Source organism: Serinus canaria, chromosome 18, assembly GCF_022539315.1.
Source record: "Serinus canaria isolate serCan28SL12 chromosome 18, serCan2020, whole genome shotgun sequence".
Classification (NCBI taxonomy): domain Eukaryota; kingdom Metazoa; phylum Chordata; class Aves; order Passeriformes; family Fringillidae; genus Serinus; species Serinus canaria.
Genome location: NC_066331.1, coordinates 10,327,435 through 10,349,944, shown reverse-complemented (window position 1 = coordinate 10,349,944; position 22,510 = coordinate 10,327,435). Strand labels below are relative to the sequence as shown.

The 22,510-nt window shown below is 50.7% G+C and overlaps 1 protein-coding gene across 1 annotated transcript in view; it reads left to right on the top strand.

Annotated features, from left to right (window-relative positions):
• SHISA6 (shisa family member 6) overlaps positions 1–22,510 on the top strand; it is a 132,729-nt gene that overhangs the window by 83,784 nt on the left and 26,435 nt on the right. The window contains exon 7 of the mRNA XM_050981415.1: positions 12,570–12,586. Within this exon, the coding sequence (XP_050837372.1) occupies positions 12,570–12,586 (17 nt within the window). The remainder of the gene's footprint in view (positions 1–12,569; positions 12,587–22,510) is intronic.

Below are 22,510 nucleotides of genomic sequence, written 5' to 3'. Positions count from 1 at the left end.
TTCAGGAGGGCCTAAGAACTCCAAGAAAACGAAGGACACTCAGATTCCTGTGCCAGCTCCACTCACTGTCCCTCCCAGCCCACATCCAGCCTCATTCCATGAGAAAAACTTCTCCTGGAGGAACGCAAATTCAGGGAGGGCAGTGAATATTCAACTGCCTGCAAAGAGGAAAGAGGGAAGCACAATGAAATTTCAGGCTGAATATTAAGCAACAGTTTGTATGAATTAAAAGTAGACTTTGAGAATCTGAGCAGGGATCACAGTCAGGAGTGGGAGATGGAGCTGAATGAATATTCAGCACCTCCTTTTCCTGAGATTCTAACCTCCCTGAGCCGTGGAACATCCTGGCTGTCTGCTGGCCAGGATGGGCTGAATTGGAAATAAATGATGAGCTTCATCGAGTGCCATTATTGCTAAAACATATCCTGGCCCAGAAAGTGCTGTGCTGCAGCAAAACAGGCTCCAGAATCACCTGGTTATTGGTTTGCAGAATGTTCTGCACCGTGTGTGGTTCATTGCCCACGTTCTCATCCTTCTGTGGAGGTGCCTGAGCCACTGGTTTTGGAAATGAACGGGCTTGTCACCAAATTAACTGCTCATGGTCTAGGGAGGTGTCTGGCAAAATAAAGGGAGGGAGGATGGTGATGGCAGGATTTACTCCGAGCACTCTGGATTGTGTTGAAGCATCTGCTTCAGTGCCAGGCTGCAAAAGGACCCCAAAGCAGCAGAAATCATCAAATCCTCACCGCCACGAACTCAGAGGGGCTTGAGCACAGGATTTGTGTAGGCACAGAATTTGGGGTCACTGGGCTGTGTGTGGCACAGTTTGGGGTCACTGGGCTGTGTGTGGCACAGTTTGGGGTCACTGGGATGGGGCTGTGTGTGGCACAGTTTGGGGTCACTGGGATGGGGCTGTGTGTGGCACAGTTTGGGGTCACTGGGCTGTGTGTGGCACAGTTTGGGGTCACTGGGATGGGGCTGTGTGTAGGCACAGTTTGGGGTCACTGGGCTGTGTGTGGCACAGTTTGGGGTCACTGGGCTGTGTGTGGCACAGTTTGGGGTCACTGGGATGGGGCTGTGGCCCAGCAGAGCAGAGGGCACACAGGGGCAGTGCAGGGGCTGCAGGGGATAAAAGGGTGGGTGAAGAACAAGAAGGGCAGATTTTTAAAGCATTCTGAAGTGATGGGATGTTACTCTGCATGGGTTTCTGAACCTGCATGGTGACACTCTGTGCACTGTGACCATCTCCACTGTGACAGGCACTGCTGTGACAGCTTTGAGCACACCTGGGACCCACAGGTACCCTCAGCTTTGTGTCTTCTCATGTACATTGGCATTGCTATTACTCTCAATGTAGATGTTTCATTTATTTTTTGTCATTTTTGCGCCTTTCCCACACGAATTGTGATTATTCTTCCCCACACCTGTTACTGAGTCTGTTATGAAATCCAATTATGTAAATGTCTGGGACAGGTCCTGTACTGAGGACAGGCTCACACCTCCTCTGCTCCAGTTTCTCCTTCAGCCCATGATAATCAAAGTTTAGAAAACAGGAGTTCTGTGTCACAGCAGGTCGTGCCTTCCCTGGCTGCACTGTTGTGTAGGTGTGAGGTCCACTTTGCCATTTTCAGTTGCTCAGCTCACAGACAGCCATGAAATATTCAGAATTGATTTGATGTTGCTGTAGTTTTTTTGGATGCTCCCATTTGCCCTGCAGCTCCCACGATCTGTGGCTTTAAATTCCCTGCAAGGACCTGGTAGGAAATGTCCTTGGGCTGAGAGGGCTTGAGCAAAACCCTTTAGATGGTTCAAAGGGTACTGCTGGAAATCTGGGAGGGTGAAACATTGACCAGAGCCCTGCCAGCCCCGGGGCTGTGTCCAGCAGCACAGTGAGAGCCAGGCTGAGCAGTAAAGCTGATCTTGGGCTGGACCCTCCTTGAAGGATGGAGATGTGGGGTCTGGGATTCCTCCCTACACCCCCTCAGCCTTGGCTTGTTGGGCTGTGATCCCAGCCCAGTGCTGGCTGCCCCCCCGGACAGGTGACAGTGGAGAGTGACTCAGAATAAAAGAATTAACCAGTCATATTTTGCACATGTTCCTTTTTCTTGCACAGGCCAGATCTCAGCTCAGTGCAAGGCCCTGGTGCTGAATTCCCTTCCACATCCACAGGAGGGTCAGAGTTCATTCCAGGGCAGCCACGGGGCACCTGAGGCCCCACCAGTGCAGAGACTCCCCCCCTGCTCTGTGGCTTCTGTGCAAACACTTCCCTCTGGCTCCTTCTGCAGACCTGCATTTCCTCTGTAACTCCTGGGCAAAGAACCTGGCTCAAGATGTTTGACCTTGGCCAGCTCTTGGCTCTGAAAATCTCTCTAGCCCCAGTGTTTTGACAAGCTGGCTACACCAGTATAATTATCATTCCAGGGGTGACACAGGGTCCCTCTCTGGCTGTGAGAGGTTCTGACTTCCTCCTCGGTGAATTAATCCTTTTATTGAACTTGCTCATTCTGACCCCAGATCTCTTCAGGGGTTTTCATTAAACACACACACAGCTCCTCCTGGAAAAACCCCAAACTGCTCTTCCCATGGTGAGGCATCCTCAGCCATGGCACCTTTGTTTGAGCAGGTTGTGGTGGCCCAGGGAGCAGAGCCCAGGGACAGAGATCTCCATCAGCGTTGGGAAGGATGAAAGTTGGACAAGAAAGTCTCCCAGATGTGTGTGCTTGGCAGGAAGAGTTTTAAATGTGGAGTCTGAAGAAGGAATGGAGATGGAAGCAAGTTTTGATAGAGAAGAAAAGAATTGCTGAGCCAGTCTGGCTGGATAACCAAGGAGCAAAGGGTGGGTGAGTGAGAAGGGTTTGTATGGCTCAAACCCACCCCAAACAAGAAGATGTTTTTACCAAGCAGGAAGAGAGCACAGGCAAACAAGGCAGCAAATGTGGCAAGGAGAAAAAAGGTCTCAGAATTTCCCACTGCAAGAAAACTGAAAACCAACTTCTAGCTTAAACTGCAATGTCCTGACTGTGAGTGACTGGAGAATGGGAACATGAATATGGGAATTCCAGGAGTTATGGTGGGCTAGAGGTAACAGTTCAGGGATAGATTGGTTCTGCTGTGTGAAGATGCTCAGCAAAGCAAAGTATAAAATGCATTTGTACCCTAAACTCAGGGTGTCCAGGCCTGCCTGCAGCTGGAGCTGACAGCTGTGGGCACAGCTCTGTCACCCACGGCCCTGGGCTGCTGGGACACCTTGGGTACAATAAACTGCATTTTGGAGAGCAGCCTGCAGTGCCACATCCCTCATTCAGGCTCTTACACATCAGGGCAGCAGAGTGGCCCAGGGACAGAGATCTCCCTCAGGGCAGGTTGTGGTGGCCCAGGGACAGAGCCCAGTGGCACACGTGTCCATCAGGGCAGGTTGTGGTAGCCCAGGGACAGAGCCCAGTGGCACACGTGTCCATCAGGGCAGGTTGTGGTGGCCCAGGGACAGAGCCCAGTGGCACACGTGTCCATCAGAGCAGGTTGTGGTGGCCCAGGGACAGAGCCCAGTGGCACACGTGTCCATCAGAGCAGGTTGTGGTGGCCCAGGGACAGAGCCCAGTGGCACACGTGTCCATCAGGGCAGGTTGTGGTGGCTCAGGGACAGAGCCCAGTGGCACACGTGTCCATCAGGGCAGGTTGTGGTGGCTCAGGGACAGAGCCCAGTGGCACACGTGTCCATCAGGGCAGGTTGTGGTGGCTCAGGGACAGAGCCCAGTGGCACACGTGTCCATCAGGGCAGGTTGTGGTGGCTCAGGGACAGAGCCCAGTGGCACACGTGTCCATCAGGGCAGCAGAGTGGCCCAGCAGCCCCTGCAGTCACAGCTGCTCGAGGATGCACATCCATCCCCCAGACTCGTCTGCTGCCACTCCCACTCGAAGGCTCCAAAGGCAAAGACATCTTGAAAGCTTTTGTGAGCTGGTTAAAGATCAAAGAAATCTGGTTGCACAAATCTGGAATACTAAAGTGGAATGAAAGGAAGCTGGCATTGCACATGGAGGGAAATGCAAATTCCTCATTTCCCCCAATGGACTCGGTCTTGAGCTCTGAACGAGCTGGCAAGGGCTGCTCTCACTTTGGACATAGCAGGGGGTGAGTCTGGGCTGGTTCCTGATTTCCCTGGGACTCCAGCTCCTGTTTCCACAGCAGGAGCCTTTATCCCACCTCAGTGTGGGGCACAAGCCAGTCCCCGGAGCCATGGGGACAGGGCTCCCAGTGCTGACTGGCCCTTGGCACCCATAAAAAACACTTTTTTCATTTTTTGGGCGTCATTTCAACTGATGGATGGTGTGTTCCTCCTCCTAAACCCACACAGGCAGCACCACTGGCTGCTTCTTCTCAAGAAATTGGTTTTGATCGACACTGATCAAAACTTTGACAGGATTGCCACCCACGGCATTGTCCATCAAGTTATTTTCTCCAGATATTAATGATAGACTTGATCTTCTATTTCTCACCAACTAGCAAGCCCCAAAGTTAAGTGCAGTGGTCTGTCATTTCCCAAAGTTGTGTCTTTCTCTTTCTGGTTGGTTCTCACTGGGCTGATGCCAGGAGGTCCAGTTCAGCTTTTCCTCTCCACGCTTAGGGGCTCATTTCCTCTCTCATCAGCAATACCTTCCCCCTTCCTTGACTCCAGGTTGTTTAACGTGGCTCTCTGAGCTGCCCAAAGGCTCTTTTTCCTCTTCCCACAAATGTGACACACCAAAACTCCCCTTTAATCCATGTTTAAAACACATAGTCTTGGTCAATCTTTATTATTTTTAATGGAGATTTCAATGGAAGCAATTTTTTTCAATGGAAGCAATTTTTGCAGTGGAAAATAGCTCACACTAAAATGTTCAACCAGTTGAGAGGGTCAGGTTGGACACTGGGGCTGGGAGCACCCTGGGACAGTGGGAGGGGTCCCTGCCCATGGCAGGGGTGGCACTGGAAGGGCTTTGGGGTCCCTCCCAACCCAAACCTCGTGTGATCCTCTAGGTCTGTGATTTAGGAACCCAAAGGAAGGTGAGATGGAGGGTGGGCAGGTTTATGAAGAGGGGATAAAACGGAGGGTGACGTTATTGGGACTGCAAAGCAACAACAAAGAGAAGAAAATCATTAAAATTCTCTGTTGCCCTGCCTAGTTTATTACAGAGCTGCATTTTTGCTCTCTCATCTTCCCTTCTCTAACCCAGAGAACAGCCCAGGATCTGTCACTTCCCAGAGACTGGCAGCTCCTTTATCTCCCAAGATATTTTCCATCAGCCAGGCTGCAGAACCGTGGGAATCCTGGCTGGGGAGGAGCCTTGCTGAGCACGCAGGGACACAGAGAGTTTTCCTGGCTGTAACTCCTTCTCTTGAAGGGACACAGGCGTGGCAGGGCAGAGGAGCAGCCCTGTCCTTGGGAGGTGTGGAGCTGGGTTTGGATGCCACCCTCAGCCTGCAGGTGACATCACTGTGAGGGCCAGCAGGGCACAGGGTGACCTGAGGGCTCTTCCGTGGCATTTACAGACATGAGTCACTGTCCTGGAGGCACAGCCACCCCCAGCAGGGGACAGTGGTGCCTTTGGTGTCATGGGGATGTGATGGGGATGCCACAGAGATTGGTGCCAGCACAGCTCTGGGGACCTGAGGGGCCCCAGCCAGATGTGCAGCCACAGCAGCAGCCAGGTGCAGCCCTGGCCTGAATGCAGATTGAATTAAGATGTGGCCCAGAATGGCTCAAGTGTCTGTGGGGGGGAAATGATGCCTCAGGTTTTGGGGTTTCTATTTTTCACATTCTGTGCTGCTTTAGCGGGTCTGGGTTCATATTATGGGATGGAGAGCTCTGTGCCCAGAGCAGGGAGACAAAACAATTCCTGCTCCAGCTGGGCACCAAGGACAAATGATCCCAATCTCAGCCCAGGAGCACAAACCCCGTGGGCTGGAGAGAGAAAAACAAGGGTTGGACTGGATGGGCCAAAGCTGGGCTGGGACAATGAACTGCAAGGTGGGAATGGAGCAGAGCTGATCCCAGGGAGAGACCCCGTGCCCAGCCGTGCATTTTGGGAACATTTTGGTTCATTTTGGGACCATTTTGGGGCCATTTTGGTTCATCTTGGGTGCAGCCCTGGCTGGGCTCTGGTGCTGCCCAAGGTGGATCCATGGAGGAGATCTTTGGAATAAATCCCTGCTTTATTCTGTGACTCTGCCCAGCCCCTGCTCCAGCCCAGCCCTCCCAAGGCAGCACCATGGACTCTGTGGTGAGCCAGGGTCGGTTTTCTCTGAGGGCAGAGAGGCTGAGTGAGTGAAATGTTGGATTCACAGGCGAGTCATGATGCTCAGCTTAAAAAAATAGCATTTTCTGACTGTAATCCATCAGTTCCTTGGTTTGAAGTGCCAGTATCAACTGGAGAAACGAGGCAGTTTTGCCAGGAGTGAGCCCACATTTTCAAGCACCTTAAAACCTAAACCTCCTTCCCACCAAGTGTTTGAAGAACCTTTGGAGTTTTCTCCACTGGGACTTCGGGCCAGGCATGAGAACTAAGGAAGATTTGAGCCAAACCTGCTGAGATTGACATTCACTTTGTGCTTTCCTTCTGCTGGGGATTTTGGCGGGGCAGCAAATGACCCAGGAGCAGACAAGGAGGGTAAACAGGGGAACTCTCCACTGAGCCACCACGGAGGAGGGGTCTGAGGAGATCCTTCCAGCCTATCTCAGGACAAGGTTATCTTGTCAGACTTACCTTCAGGGTTTTGGCACCCTCTCCACTGGACAAAGGCACACGGAATTCCCTTTTCATGTCTCTTTTCATGAAATCCCCTGACAATCCCCCCACCTGCTGCAGCCTCCGTGCCCTGTGGTCACTGGGGGAACTCAGAGTGACTTTGCTGTGATCCCATAAAACCCAGGACAGGCTGCAGTGCCCAGTGCTCACTTCTGTGTGAATCCTGGACCCAAAAGCTCTGGGCATTATCCCAAGAGTTTGAGATTCCTTTCCAAAGCAGTGCTTTATCCAACAGGACAATGGCATGGAACAGCTGATGGAATCCCGTTGTTGGCAAGGTTTGTGTCCTGCAGCAGCTCAAACCAAGAAAGACACACCAAAGTTTTTCCCTTACATAAGCTTAGAAAGTGTTCCAAGCTAACTTTGACTTCATGGAAAAGTTTGGAAAGTGTGACCACTCCTCCCAGGAGGAATTCCAGTCCTTTCCAGAGCAGGAGGATGAAAGACAGGCTGGCACTGAGCTCAGGGAGCAATGACAGACAACAGCAAAGTGCCTGCAGGTGTTTATTTGAACTGCTGGATTAAAATTCTTCGGCTGTGCCCAGGACAACACTCCTCCTTAGTTTTCCAGGTGTTCTTGTTACCTGCCTTTCATCAGCGGGAGTTACAGGAAAGCAGTTTTAAGAATTTGGTTTTTGAGTATTGGACAGGAAGCTAAACAAGGAACGGTGTTTGAACAGACATCAAAATTCATTGCTGAGCTCGAGGTACCCCACTGCTGACAGAAACTTGTTTCATTTGCAGTTTTGAAGTGGTGCATCAGGAGATGTGTGCAAACAGCCCCAGTGAGATAGCACAGCTCTGCCCTGAATTTCAACCACCCAGCCATGAAGGAAGAGAAAGTTCTGAATAATTTCCTGATTTGAGGAAATTTGCTTTTATTCCACACAGAAATCAGGGATTCAGAGAGCACGGGATATAGTGAATTTAAAGAGAGCATGCACCCATCAGGTGAGCTGAGATGGAATGACAGATCCAATAAAGAGTTTCTTTAACAGCTGAGCCCAGGCAGACAGAGAAAAATCAGTTCCACTCAGGAATGCAGCACAGAACCCCAGAATGGGAGGGATCTTAAAGCTCATCCCATCCCACCCCTGCCATGCAGGGACACCTCCCGCTGTCCCAGGCTGCTCCAGCCTGGCCTGGGCACTGCCAGCGATCCAGGGGCAGCCACAGCTGCTCTGGGCACCTGTGCCAGGGCCTGCCCACCCTGCCAGGGAACAATTCCCAACTCCCAGTATCCCATCCAGCCCTGCCCTCCTCCATGTTAAGGCAATTCCCCCTTGTCCTGTCTCTGCAGCCCCTTGTGAAAATCCTCCTCCAGCCCCTTAAGTTCCTGGAATAAATAATAAATAAGCAATGAAAATAAATAATAACTAAATAAATAATTGACTAAATAAGTACAATAAATAAATAAACCTAACAAGACCAATAAGTTCCTCCATCCCTGCAGGCTTTCAAGCCAAGGCCAGAACCAACACCAGGCTCAGCTGCTGCAGGCAGAGCTGGGCAGGATCAGGGATCAGGGATCAGGGATCAGGGATCAGGATCAGGGATCAGGGATCAGGGATCAGGGATCAGGATCAGGATCAGGGATCAGGGATCAGGGATCAGGGATCAGGACCTGCCTGCTCCCCACTGGACCTCAGGAGTGTGCCCAGCGTGCCCAGGTCCCAGCCCAGCCTGAAGCAGAGGCCAAGGGGCCTCCTTCAGTTCAGGGAGGAGATCAAAGGGGACATTTATCTGATCAGGAGTGGCAGCTGGAGGGGCTGTGAGGAGTGTGGCATTTTTGGGGTCCCCCAAGGGAGGAATGATGGAGCTGACTCCATGCTCTCAGAAGACTCATTTATTATTTTATCTTACCATAAGATAGAAAGGAATGCTACACTAAACTATACTAAAGAATAGAAAAAGGATCTTACAGAAGGCTAAAAAGATAATCATGAACAACTCATCACTCCTTGCAGAGTCCTGACACAGCCTCACCCTGACTGGTCATGAACTAAAAACAATTCACAGGAAACCAATCAAACAGTGACCAGCTGCTGAACAATCTCCAGCCACATTCCAGAGCAGCAAACACAGGAGAAGCAATCAGATAATTCTTGTTTTCATTTCTCTCTGAGGCCTCTCAGCCTCCCAGGAGGAGAAATCCTGGCAGAAGGGATTTTTCAGGAAATGTGGCAGTGGCAGCAGGAGAACATCAGCTCCTGGATTTCAGCTGGGCAATATTTGGTGCTGTGCTCCCTTCAGGAGCCTGGTCCCAGCTGTGCAGAGTTTATTGAGGGAATGTGCTGAGAGCAGAATTCTGCCCAGGTTTTCCTCTCCCTCCTGGTCCTGGCAGCTCAGCACTCTCCTCTGCACTGTCCCAGCTGCTGGTGATAGCAGGCTAATCTTTTAATGAGATTTTTGAAGACTTTATTGCTAGTTTTATGTCAGGACTCCAGAATCCCAGTGTCAGGAGCTTGATAAATAAGGTTTGTTGGTCTGGGGAATTCCACAGATCTGGAGCAAAAATTGCAAGAGCATTTTACTCATCCACTAGGCTGTCTAACAGCCAGCAGCTTATTCTTGTGCACAGTCACTGAAGGGAAAGGAGCTCCTCTCTGTAGCAATCCAGGTCTCAGATGGAGCCTCATTTCTGTGGCACCAGCACTTCTTGGGGTGTGTTAAACCTCCAGCTGCAGCTGCAGCTCCAGCACAGAGCAAAACCCACAGGCCCATTTTCCATTGTCACCTGGAGCTAACGAGCTCCATGCAAGAAGGAAAGTCATCCCTGTTAAATGTTACTGACCAGCTGTAGTAACTTTTGGAATGAAGCTTTAGGCTTGGCTGGATGATTCCCTGGCAGATTTGGTTATCTGCTCACTGCAGCTCCTCAGGGGTAACTTGGGAAGGTCTCCAGAATGCAAATTCTTCATTAAGCACCCCCAGTTTTCTCTGCCTGTTTTACATCAAGCCTTAACATTTGTCAGGTGAAATGGGAACTGCATGAAAAGCAGCCCCAGAGCTTCAGGAGTTCCTGGCAATATCTATTTATTCACAGAAGTGCTCACTTGGGTTGGTTGGGAGGCCATTTCCACAGCAGCAAGTGAAAGGAGGCTCGTGTGCAAGGAAAAGCTGGAGGTTCATTTCCATTTTTCTCAATAAATTATGCATGAAAAGGGGGAATTGTGCTCAGACTCCTGGCTCTGTGCTGTCAGGTGGAGCTGAGCTGAGCCAGGGATGCTCAGCAGAAGACAGGGCTAAAAGGGCCCCTGGAGGATGCCAGCTGTGAGCAGGGGCAGCAGCTGCTGGGCTCTTTGCTCCAACTGCAGCTCTGCCCCTGCCCTGCCCGAGCTTTCCAGGAACTGCACTTGGGGAGAGGGAACCTCCTCAGCAGCACAGCCCAGCTCACCTCCAACAGCAGCAGCGAGTAAAGACAGGCAGAGCACTCAAAATTCCAGCAGGAAAAGCTCCCCTTTAACTCACAGCCTATTTTTACCCCGTTTCCCAAGCTATCCTGTTTGATTCTGGCTGGCTGGTAACCTCCTTGCCCCTCAGCCCACTGGTGAGAAGGTGTTTGTGCACGGGCATGCCAAGCCTCTCTCTTCACACAGGTGTCTGCATTTTGCCTTTGTGGGCTCTCACCTGGATGTGGATTTCTTGGTGGCCTCTCATTTTTCACAGGTGCAAACTGCCTCCTTACAAGAACAGATTGTTGTAGCAAACTGATTCTGACTCTCAGGGTTCTTTCTCATGGGATCTTGGCAGGTTAGCTGTTAATCCAGCTGAGATAGCAAGGCCTGATGTTACAAGGCCTTTCTCTCAGAAGGTTTGGGCTGTGTGCCACAGGCAGCTGCCCATGGGGAGCTGTCAGGGATTCCAGCTCTCTCCATGCTGCGTTGTCCCCCCACTCCTGTCCTGCCCCCCTTTTACAGCATTCCTTAATTCTGGCCAGAATTGAATAGGTGACTATTCCAAATGAATTGTTTGCTGGGATCCCAACCTTCCCTGCTCATTTTCTGCCCAGGTCTTTGATCTTTTTGCATTATTTCTCACTGTTGTGTTATTTCAGGGATTCCAGCTCTCTCCATGCTGCATTGTCCCCACCCTTCTCTCCTGCCCCCCTTTTACAGCATTCCTTAATTCTGGCCTGACTCAAACCAGGTGACTATTCCCAATGAATTGTTTGTTGGGATCCCAACCTTCCCTGCTCATTTTCTGCCCAGGCCTTTGATCTTTTTTGCACTATTTCTCCCTCTTTCCCGTGTTTGGGTTGCCTCTCTTGCAGCCCCGGTGTGAATTTAACCCTGGGCTGGTTGCAGAGGGGTGGGGAGCAGCAGACTGGATGTGACAGCTCAGGTTGTGCCCCTCACCCAGGGTTTGGTGCTTTCCTGTCCCTCTGTCCTTCCCCTGATCCAGTGCTGAGGTGCCACCTGCAGTGCCATCCCTGGAAGGTCCCCAAGGAGATCTCCAGGCTCCCACCCTCCACCCTGGCATGAGGCAACAATGCCTGGCACTGCCCAGCCTGGAATTTGGCATTTGGCTCCTAAATCCCCTTTCCAAAACAGGGAAATTTGCTGCTTCACTGCTGAGTTGGGAGGTTTCTCCTCCAATTACAATCTAAATATTCCAGCAGCTGAGTGAGGCATCTCCAGGACTTCTGGGCACCAAGGCCAGAGCCACCTTTGAAATATTATTTTTGAAAGAAATATTCTTTTTGAAATATTTTGAAACATTTGAAATATTTCAAAAATATTTGGAAATATTTTGAAATATTCTTTGAAATGGAAGAATTGGGAATATTCTTGGAAATATTGCAAAGAAACATTTTGAAATGTTCTTTTTGAGAAGCACAGTGAACACCCCCAACAAACCCCCAGTTCCAGGCTGCCCTGTGACTTTTTTTTCCTTTTTTTCTCCTCCCTCTCACCCTTCTCCTCTTTGCTTTCCAGGAGATTATAGCAGAGGCTGACAAAGTGCTAATCTTGCTGAGGATTACGCACGAGGAATCTCTATTGATTTCCTTTTTCTCTTTTACAGAAATAATAAAAGGCTGCATTGCAGGGGTTTGGGAGCTGCTGGGGATGAGAGAGCACTTTTTGCTCACATTAACTTCGAGGGTTTTGCTTGCATAAAACATTGATTTATTAGAGAACCTACAAACAATATCCTTGGTAGAGAACAGGTTGCATTTGTACAAGTGGAAGTCCTCATTAGTGTGGATAATAGCTGAGACAGAGTGATGCAGGCAGAGGGTGGTGGTGTTATTTTTATTATTGTTTTTATTATTCTTTTTATGTAGTGCTGGGAGTTTATGACATGCAGTCAGTCCCACGCTGTGCATTGGCTCTGTCCTCTTGGGCAAGGGTAAAAATTGGGAATTTCATTCTTTTTCCGTGGAATTTCCGCGAGACTTGGGCTGGTTCAAAAGGAAAATCTGTCCTTCCACCTCTCCTGGGTGGGAGAGGTTCTGTGTGGAGGGAAGAGATTCTCCCAGGAGCTTTGGGTTCACACTGGGTGGGTGAGAGGTGTGAGCTCCTGGTACCAAACCTGCCAGAACAGCAGCAAACCCCCTGGGCAGGCCCTGCCTGCAGCCAGGAGATTTATCCTGTAACTCCACGAGTGGATGCTGAGCTGGAGGATCCAGCAGGTCCCTCTGAATCTCCTCAACCCCTTTGGTCCCAAATGGCACCCGGGGACAGCTCCTGGGCCGAGGGCAGAGTGTCTCATGTGGGGTGAGGTGGGTGGGGTGGAGGTGCTGTTCCTGTCCCCAGGAGCTGCCCCAGGCTGGGTTGGAGCAGTGCTGGACACTGGAGGGGTCAGTCCCTGAGGGCAGAGTGTCTCAGGTGGGGTGGAGGTGCTGTTCCTGTCCCCAGGTGCTGTTCCTGTCCCCAGGAGCTGCCCCAGGCTGGGTTGGAGCAGTGCTGGACACTGGAGGGGTCAGTCCCTGCTGGGCAGGGTGGACACGGCCACATCCAGCCTGGGGGACAAGGAGCTGTCCCAGCTGTCCCCATGGAATCACGCAAAGGTTAAGGCTGGAAAAGACCTTCAGGATCATCAAGCCCAGCCCCACCACCCTGTTCACCACTGAGCCATGTCCCCAAGGGCCACAGCCACACATTTTTGGAACACTTCCAGGGATGGGGACTCACCAGTGCCCTGGGCTGCCCCTTGCAGTGCTTGGCAGGGTCAGGTCATGTTCAGGGACAAAACCAGAGGGGAGGCTCTGCTCAAGGCTGGCTGGGCATCCCTGGGTTGGTGATGAGTTTTCATTGGGGTTTTATTTCCCTCTCTTCATTTTTTTTTCCTTTTCATGACAATTTAGTATCACATTTCTTTCATCTACTGTCTCTATCCACAAGTTTTTCCACTTTTACCCTTCCAGTTCTCTCCTGCATCCTGTTGGCTGTGTGGGGCTGAGTTCCAAGCTGGAGAAGAGACAGCAGGGAAAGAGGAAGGAGGGATTTGTTACCCAGAGCAGCCTGGCTGGGCAGGATGGGAGGGTCCCCTGGCAGTGGAACCAGAACTGGGCTCAGGAGAAGGGCAAGGGCAGTTCTGCAGTGACAGGAGCTGTGCTGGCAGTGCCCCACGGGCTGTCCCCAGGCTCCTGGGGGACACAGCACCCTGCAGTCTCAGAGAGGAGCCCAAAGCCCCCCTGAGCCTGGCTCTTTCCCAGTCTGGGGTAAGTGGAGGGAGGGAGGGATGTCCCGGTGTCAGTGGGGGTACAGCCAGCAGAGCCCAGCAGGGCAGAGAGGCCTGGGGCCCATCTCGTGGTGCTGCCTAAGGGCAAAACAAATGTTCACTTCCCAGGCAGGGGCAGGGCTGAGGAAAATGAGCTGATATTTCCTTTCCTTGCCTCGGCAGAAGGTTTAGCAACAGGCAGATCCTCCCCTCAGCCCCCTCCCCTCGAGGCACGGGCAGGAGCTGGTGTCTGCTGCCAGAGATTTGCCAAGAGAAAAGAGCAAAGATGAGACTGATCCCACTGACTGCTGCTAATCCTCCTCCTGACACAGCCTGGGGGCATCCTGTGCTGCTGGCTGTCGATTTGTGTGGATTTATCCAGAATAATCAGGAGTGCTCCTTTGTGCTCTCAAGGACGTGTGGAGGTCTCTGGAGCCAGGCAGATCACCAGCCCTCTGCTCCCTCCTTGCCATGGAGCTTCTCCCAGCAGGACTTGGGCAAAACCAGGGAAATGGGTTCAGTTCTTGCCCTTCCTGCCCAGAGCAAGCACAGGCACCTTCAGAAAGGTTTGAGTGCAGCATTTTTGGGTCAGTTCCCTCCTGTGGTCACAGCAAAGGCTTCTCCTGGACAGTGCTTCATTGGTTTTGAAGGGTTGATGGGTTTATAAAATCCTCCTGTAAAACCAGAACCAGTAAAAACAAGTCCTGGAATTCTCTAGTCCAGAGTGTCCACCCGGGGTGGGAGGGAGCCCAGATGAGCTCAGGCTCTGCAGGTTCCCCCAGGGCTGTGGCTGCAGGGCTGGTGCCACACATCCCCAGCTCTGAACACACCCAGGGAGGGCTGGAGGAGTGTGGAAAACCAGCTCCCCCTGGTCCCTGTGGCTCTCCTGACTCCCTGGCTCAGCTGGGGTGTTTAATCTGAGCCAGTGAGATCTTCACAGAGGGCCTGAGGGGGAAATGTGCTTTGGGAAGCAGTGTCTAGTGTCAGGTATCTTTCACTCAATACCTTGTGACTCATTTCATCCCTCACCTGAGGAATATTCACACTAATGTTGATCCTCCATGTGCCCCAGGTGGATTTACATCAGCAGGGTGATGCTTGTGGTAGCTCAGATTTATTCCCAGGGATTGTGGATGTGGTCAGACAGGAATAAAAGCTTTCTTTTCCCAGCCCAGCACTTCCTCCCATGGCTGGGTTGTGGTATTTGGAGTGCTGGTCCAGGCTGGTTTGCTCAGGGTGAGGAACACTGTGGTGATTGTGAGGTCCCCAGGACAAGGGGAGAGGTGAGAATCTGAGTCCATGTTCTCAGAAGGCTGATAATAATTCTATTCTATTCTATTCTATTCTATTCTATTCTATTCTATTCTATTCTATTCTATTCTATTCTATTCTATTCTATTCTATGTCTATTCTATGCTATCTATTCTATTCTATTCTATTCTATTCTATTCCATCCCATCCCATCCCATCCCATCCCATCCCATCCCATCCCATCCCATCCCATCCCATCCCATCCCATCCCATCCCATCCCATCCCATCCCATCCCATCCCATCCCATCCCATCCCATTCCATTCCATTCCCAAAACTATACTAAAAGAAAGAGGAAGGATACATCAGAGGGCTGAACCAGATCCTCCCTCCCTCCTTTCCCTTGAAGCCCAGAGCTGCAGATCTCCCTGTGCTGGCCGCTCAGCATTCCTGGAACCACAGGAGCCATCCTGCTGATTTTATGCCTCCAAAGGTGGCTGAGCTATCTCAGGTGTGAAATCTCCAAGAGTTTGTGAGACCTGGATTGAGGAGACCCCTAATTCAAGGGGGAATCATCAAGCACAGACTCATTAAGGTCAGAAAATGCAGGAGCAAAAGAGCAAACCTATAGAAACCTCACAAACTAAATTCTAACTTAATCCTTGAATAAAATCTGCCAGTCCTCCCTGAGAGCAGAATCCTGCAGCAGTGAAAACCAGCTTGTTTCCCTGAGCAGGGATTATTCTGCTTGGGTGGCACGGGCAGCACCAGGAGCACAGAGAGCTTTTAGGGACATTTCCTGCCTTTCCAGGGTGCTTCCCACAGCCAGAGGAAAAAGCAGCACCCACTTCCCTCTGAAGTTTGATCCTGCTCCACTTGAGCCTCCTCAATCTGCCCTGCTCATTTCCACATCTTTGCACCCAGTTTCCAGTGGTTCTTTCCCCACAAATAATCACACAGCTGCTCATTCCTTCCTGGCAGCCTTTTTGGTGAAATTGCCTCCTTGTGACATTGTCATTCTCCCCAGTCTAAAATTCTGTATATTTTCCAGCAGCTCTATTTATTCCAAGATAGTTTTCTGTCAATCTCCATTTGCACTGTGTTAGTGTTTTCCCAAACATCTGATTAAGTCTGCAGTAAAGTTTGGATTGCAAAGGAGGATCAAGAGAGGCCAATATAATTTTCAGCAGCACATGCAGAGCCCTCAGCTGGTTTTGCTGCTCTTCTCAGGGCTGTGTATCCCACAAGAAGCCACCAAAATCCTGAATTTGTTTGGGCATGAGCTCACAGTAGGAAGAGTAAATGAAACAGGAATAAATTTGATCGGCTTGGTGATGGGAGCTGGAGGGACTGAGGAGCAGCAGCCCCACACCCCCAGTAAAATCAGCCTGCAGAGGGTTCCAGCAGCCCCCCAGCAAAGGGGCAGGGACCTGTGCCTGACACAAGGCTCACCTAGATCCCAGAGGTTGATATAAAATATTCCAATTAAGAAAATCAGCAAACAGCAGGAATAGTTAGGCTGAAATCTGGGTCCACCTAGGCTTGTGTAAACACAGAGATGAATCAGTGCCTGTTGTGGCAGTGACCAGGCTGCTCCAAACGCTGGACTCTGCTTTGTCCAGCTCCCCAAAATCCTGGTCTTACAAAGATTGAGGCACTGGAGGAGGAACACCAGGTCTCTGCTGGAATTTGCCCTCCTGGAGGGCCGTGGTCCTGCAGCACCCACCTCCAGCCCCAGCCACGCCAGCAGCCCTCTCCTCATCTCAGCTGAGCTCACAAAATGAGGAAAACACATTTTAGCTCCTCAATAATAATAATAATAATAATATTATTAAAAAAATTAATCCACTTTGATTAACAATAAAGGGTTTTTCCTTAATTCTTGGTAACTGCTAAATAATTTCCAACCACTTTTGGCCTCGATTTCAATTCCTGTTGTGGGGGGAAAAAAAAAATCAATTCCAGCTTAAGGCTTATTAAAGTATTATTCTATCTGCAGATGTGATTAGACTGAAATGAAAAGTCTGGCTTGAATGGTCTTGCTCTCATAGCATCACTGGTGGATTGGAATCCCTTGGGACCATGGCTGGGCTGTCCTTCACTGCCACCAGGAAACACCTCCCCAGTGTCCCCCTCCTCAAACTGCCACTGACACTTCTCCTCCCTGGGTACTGTCCCCAAAATCTTGATTTCTTTCCAAAGAGGCATCCCAGGCTGAGCAGAGCCAGAGCTGCCAGTGAGATCTGAGCTTGCAGAGTGCTGCTCCTGGTTCTTCATGGAGCACAGAGCACGGGAAAGGATGAGGAGGTGACAGCAGGGAAGGGCCCTCCTGGGAGCCCTGAGCTGTTTGTGACCCCTGGGGTGACCAGGAGACAGAGCCTGGGCAGCCCCTGCCTGTGGTGGCATCCACAGGGGTCCCAGGACGAGGGAAGAGATGAGAACCTCGACTCCATGTTTCAGAAGGCTGATTTGTTATTTTATGACATATATTATATTAAAAGAAAATTCTACAGTAAAACTATTCAAAAAAGAAGAGAAGAAAGGATTTCATCAGAAGGCTTGAAAGGAAACGAAAGGAAAGGAATGATAATGAAATCCTGACTGCTCACAGCCTCGACACAGGTGGCTGTCATTGGTCAGCAAGTAAGAACAATTTCACATGCTGGGTAAACAATTCTCCAGATCACATTCCAAAGCAGCAAAACAGGGAGAATCTGAAGCTTCCCAGCTTCTCAGGAGAAAAGATCCTGGCAAAAGGATTGTTCAGAAAATATATCTATGACATCCTGCCCATCCCCCTGCTGCCTGGAGAGGCTCCTGGAGCAGAGGCTGGGCAGAGTCACAGGAATAAATTTATTCAATTTATTAAGAGACCTTCAAAGGATCCACCTGGGGCAGTGCAAGAGCCCAGCCAGGGCTGCAGCCAGGATGGAGCCAGCATGGACTCAGGCTCAGGAGTTCTCACCCTTTGATGAGCTCTGCTCCATTCCCAGCCTGGGGCTCAGGGTCCAATCCCACTCCAGGGGATGCAGTCCCACCCTCCCAGGCTGCTCTCCTCCATTCCCTGCTGTTTGCACTTTTTGGGGCTGGAGCTGCAGCGGTGTCCTTGCTTCTGGGGCTGGACAGGGATTGTTCTGTGTGCCTGAGCTGGGAGGAGACCTTGCTGACACTTTCTGTGGAGTTCAGAGCTATTCACCAGTGCAGTGCACAGCCTGGGAAATAGGAAAGATAAAAATGAAGGCATCACCTCAGATGGAGAAGAGCCAGGCAGAGCCCTGCAGGGAGGGAGCTCTCCTTCCCCTGCCCAGGCATTTCTGTTCTCCTGGAATTTTGCCATTCCCTGCTCTGGCTGTGCCCTGAGAGACTCCGAGCTCAAACCCCCTGATGGCTCCTCACACCCTCTTGGGAAGGGAACTCTGCCCTTCCTGCTGGAGGATGGGGAAGTCTGGCAAGGGGTGACAAGATCAGACTTCGGTAGCATCTAAATGTACCCCGTGGGTTTGGCAGGGTCTTTAAAAGCCCCCTGAAGTAACTCAGAGTTACCTGAAGTGTTTTAGACAGCTCAGGTGCTGCATATGATATGATGTGATATGATATGATAATATTATAAAATACTATGTAATACTATTTAATATTATATAATAATTTATAATATTATATAATATAATCAGGTTCCTTGGCTGGCAGGAGAAGCAGGGTGGCCAGGCAGCCCCGAGGGCAGGGCCAGAGCTCCTGCAGCAGGGACAGAGTGTTCAGAACCCCGGACAGAGCCAGGGTGAGGCATCTGCAGGGACAGAATTCAGATCCCGGGACAGAGCCAGGGTGAGGCATCAGCAGGGACAGAATTCAGAACCCCGGACAGAGCCAGGGTGAGGCACCAGCAGGGACAGAATTCAGATCCCCGGACAGAGCCAGGGTGAGGCACCAGCAGGGACAGAATTCAGATCCCGGGACAGAGCCAGGGTGAGGCACCAGCCCCGGGCAGGGGTGTCCCCGGGGTACCCAGGAGGAAAAGCTGCCGAGGTGGCTCCAACCATCCCTGTCCTCGGCAGGCAGAGGCTGAGGACTCTTATTCCTAGAGCAAACAGTATCTCGTGAGCTGCAAACGAGGTTGAAATGAGGTTGTTTGTGGGGTTAAATCCCTGTCTGAGTTCAGACACTGCTCTCCAAGTGCCAGCCTTTAAACCAAGCTCTCTGCCCTCTGCTGCTGCTGCTGCTGGAGTCACAGCTCGCTGTCAAAGGCACAAGGTGAGGAGCAGTTCTGTCATTTGGGACCTCAATAAGGTTTCACTCACATTGTCCTCCTGCTGCCAACCACAGGAGCCAAGCTCACCTCAACTTTCTCTGAGCTTCATGTAAGAAACATCAAGCTGGTTTAACTTTGATAAAATCTCCATCTAAATAAGAGCCCCTTCTGAAGGAAGAAGACTGGTGCTGATGTGTGGAGCTGAAGCAAGATTGACATTTGGAGGACGTGAAGTCTTTTGGGAAGCCCTAAAATATCCCCTAAGTAGGTCAGCTCGGTGACCTGGATCAGTACTTTTAATACAGGAGTAGCCTACATTTGCTCTGTTTGCTGAGGAATGAAGGGTTTGGGGGCTGTGGGTTTATTTTTAGTAGTTAAATGTGACCTTTGGAGGAGATCCTATAATAAGAACAACGACAGAGCTGGCCAGGGGTGAGTCACAGCCCATGCTTTGATTGGGAGATGATGAACACACATCATTTATCCACTGGGCATTTCTGGGAGAAACTCTCACACAGGCAATTTTCACAAGTCAATACTCCCAAACAGGAGGGGTTTCTTGATGGCAAAAATATTAGTTAATTAATCATCATCTCCATCAATGGAGAACAGATTCTTCAGGATCTGAAATGAAAGAAGAAACCCTGGCAAGGCCAGAGGTTCCCCAGTGCCTTGCCAAGCCCAGCTCAGATTCCAGCAGCCACCATCCAGGAGTTTTTCCAATCAATCCCATAATAAGCTCCCTGATTTTTCAATTTCCCCCATTCCAAAAGAGTCTCAACACAGAAGTACAGAAAGGCTAGGGCTTCCTTCCTCTGGGGTGTTCTGTCACTGTCACATCTTCTGGAAAATCCCTTCACTGGGATTTCTTCTCCTGGGAAGAGGAGAAGCCTCAGAGAAAAACCAACATTATCTCATTGGCTTCTCCCTGATTTGCTGCTCTGGAATGTGGCTGGAGATTGTTCACCCACAGGTGCATGTTGGATTGGTTTCCTGTGAATTGTTTTTAATTAATGACCAATCTCCATCAGCTGTGTCGGACTCAGGAGTCAGTCATGAGATTTTCATGATCATTCTTGTTAAGCCTTCTGATGTATCCTTCCTCTTTCCTTTAGTATAACATTATATAGTAATGTAATGTAATGTAATGATATATAATATAACATAACATAACATAACATAACATAACATAACATAACATAACATAACATATAACATAATCTATCAGCCTTCTGAGGACATGGAGTCAGATTCTCATCTCTCACCTCGTCCTGGGGACTTCACAAAAATCCCAATACCCCATGGCTGGGACACAAACACCCCAATACCCTATGGGTAGGACCCTCCCAGGTGGGACCCTCCCACCCTTCTCAGCCCTCCCACCCTTCTCAGCCCTTCCCTCTGCCTCACCTGAGGTTGGTGAGGGCCAGCAGCACACCTGGCCTGGGCTCTGGGGGCAGCCAGGGCAGCCAAACCCCAGCTGGGGTCCCACAGAAGCCACTGCCTTGCCAGGGCTGTTTTTGCAGTGATGGAAGAAGGCAAGGCCCTCTGTCACCAATGGGGACACAGAGGTTGCAGCAGCAAGGCAGGAAATCCCAGGGAAGGGTTGGTTTCCATGGCAGGACAGGCCCTGGATCTCTCCACAGCCAGTTGTGTTGTCTGAGCTCCTGCCACCAAATCCTTGCAGTTGGTGTTCCTGAGGTTGGTGCAGCTCCATGAAACTCCCTCCCTCCAGAAGCTGATGGTGCTGCAGGCAAAGGGTTGTGGCAGAGCCACTCAGCCCCAGGGGCCAGGGCCAAACACAATTCCAGCCAGGAAATTCCCCTTTCCACACTTTGATCTGGGGCTCTTTGTGCTGAACCTGGAGTCAGGGCTCTCGTGCTTGTCAATCCTGAGTGGAAGTCCAGGAGTTTCAGTGCTCACAGCATGGAAATGAGAACTCTAGGCTGTCCTGATTTACAGAACTAATTAACTCGCTGATAAATTTGAAAATATCTACAGGGAGCTCATTAAGGGGAAAAAAAAAAAAATCTCATGAATGGTGGAGTTCACAAAGCTTAACCCTGAGGTGAGAAACAATCAGCCAGACTAAAGATCACTGAGGAAAACTCCAAAGCAGCCACGAGCAGTGCCAGCCAAGGGAGGAGCTGGACACAGGGAGGCTCCTGGGTCACCCCTGCCTCCAGGTTCTGCTCTGATTTCCTTTGGAGAGCTGTTTCTTCCAGTTTGACTTCCTCTGCTGCTCCAGGTTGTCTGTCTGCTGTTTGCCCCAGGAGCCAGGTTTGGGCTGGATTTCCTCTCAGTGCTCCCCAGCCATGAGTTATTGGCACGTTATGTGCTTTTATTAAGATTTTTCGTAGAAATGCTGAACAATATTGGCCTTAGGGGCTCCCTTTAGGGGCTCTGGCAGCTTCTCCCAGGCTGACTCTTCCCTTTACCACAAAATCTTTTCTGCCTTGTCTTTATTCAGCTCCTCCCTCCCCTCTTAATTGTCCTGTGATCCTCGTTTTCCTCGGCAGCACTAATGAGTCCCTGATGTGGCAGCGTGTGGAATGCTGCCTGCCAGCCCCCAGAGATGCCATCGAGCGTGTTCCCTTTGTCTAAAAACTCCATTACCTTATCAGAGAGAGATATCAGATTAGCCTGCCGCAATCTCCCTTGGACAAAGCCCTGCTTCATCCCAGCCTGTTCCCCACTTGGAGCTTTCATCACTTCTGCCTTCCAAAGCCATTTCAAAGCTCCTGGTTCAGGCTCCAGCCCCACTGTCCCCCTCCACAGCAGGGCAGGGGATGGGGCAGAGCTGCTGGCCCAGCAAGGGGAGGGCTCAGAGCCATGCTCCCTTCTGGGATTCAGAGGGGAGACCCTGGAGGGCAAGAAACTCCTCCAGGGGCATTTCCTGGCAGGCTGGGTCTCAGGTTTGTTGTTGTTGGAAAGGCTCCCGAGATATTTAAAAGGTTTTTTTCCCAGCCCCACACTCAAAGAAGAAGTCAAGACTCCTCAGCTCTGCTTTCCAAGGTTGTTTATTGTCTCTTATCTGTCCCATTCTCTCTCTGCCCTGCTGAGATCTGTCCAGCAGGTCGGGTTGTGGCTCAGTCCCTGCCCTTGGGCTGCTGTTGGCTTTTTATACTAAGAACTACCTGTGCTTTATTTACAATAATTTCCCAATCCCTGTCACCTGTGTTAGACAGTCTGTCTCTGCTCTAAACCAGTCCAGAAGTGCCACCATCACAGCAGGAGATGGAGGACAAGAAGGAGAAGGACAGGACACACCCAGATTCCTCCACCTTGCCTCTTGAACCCCCATTCTAAACCCCAAAATTCTACTTTTTCACCCTGTGACAAATTCACTGTCATTCTACTCAAACCCTTGTGGCTTGTAACTCCTCACCCAGAGTTGGGAATTGTTTCCATGGGCTAAAATCAAAGGCTCGGGTGTGTTTGACCCCGTGCCAAGGTCTCTGAGCCCCTGCCAGGGTCTGGAGTCCTCCAGGGCAGCCAGAGGAATGTCCTGGGATCTGACAGCTGGGCAGCTGTGACTGCTGGGGACAGGCTCACTGCCACCCCA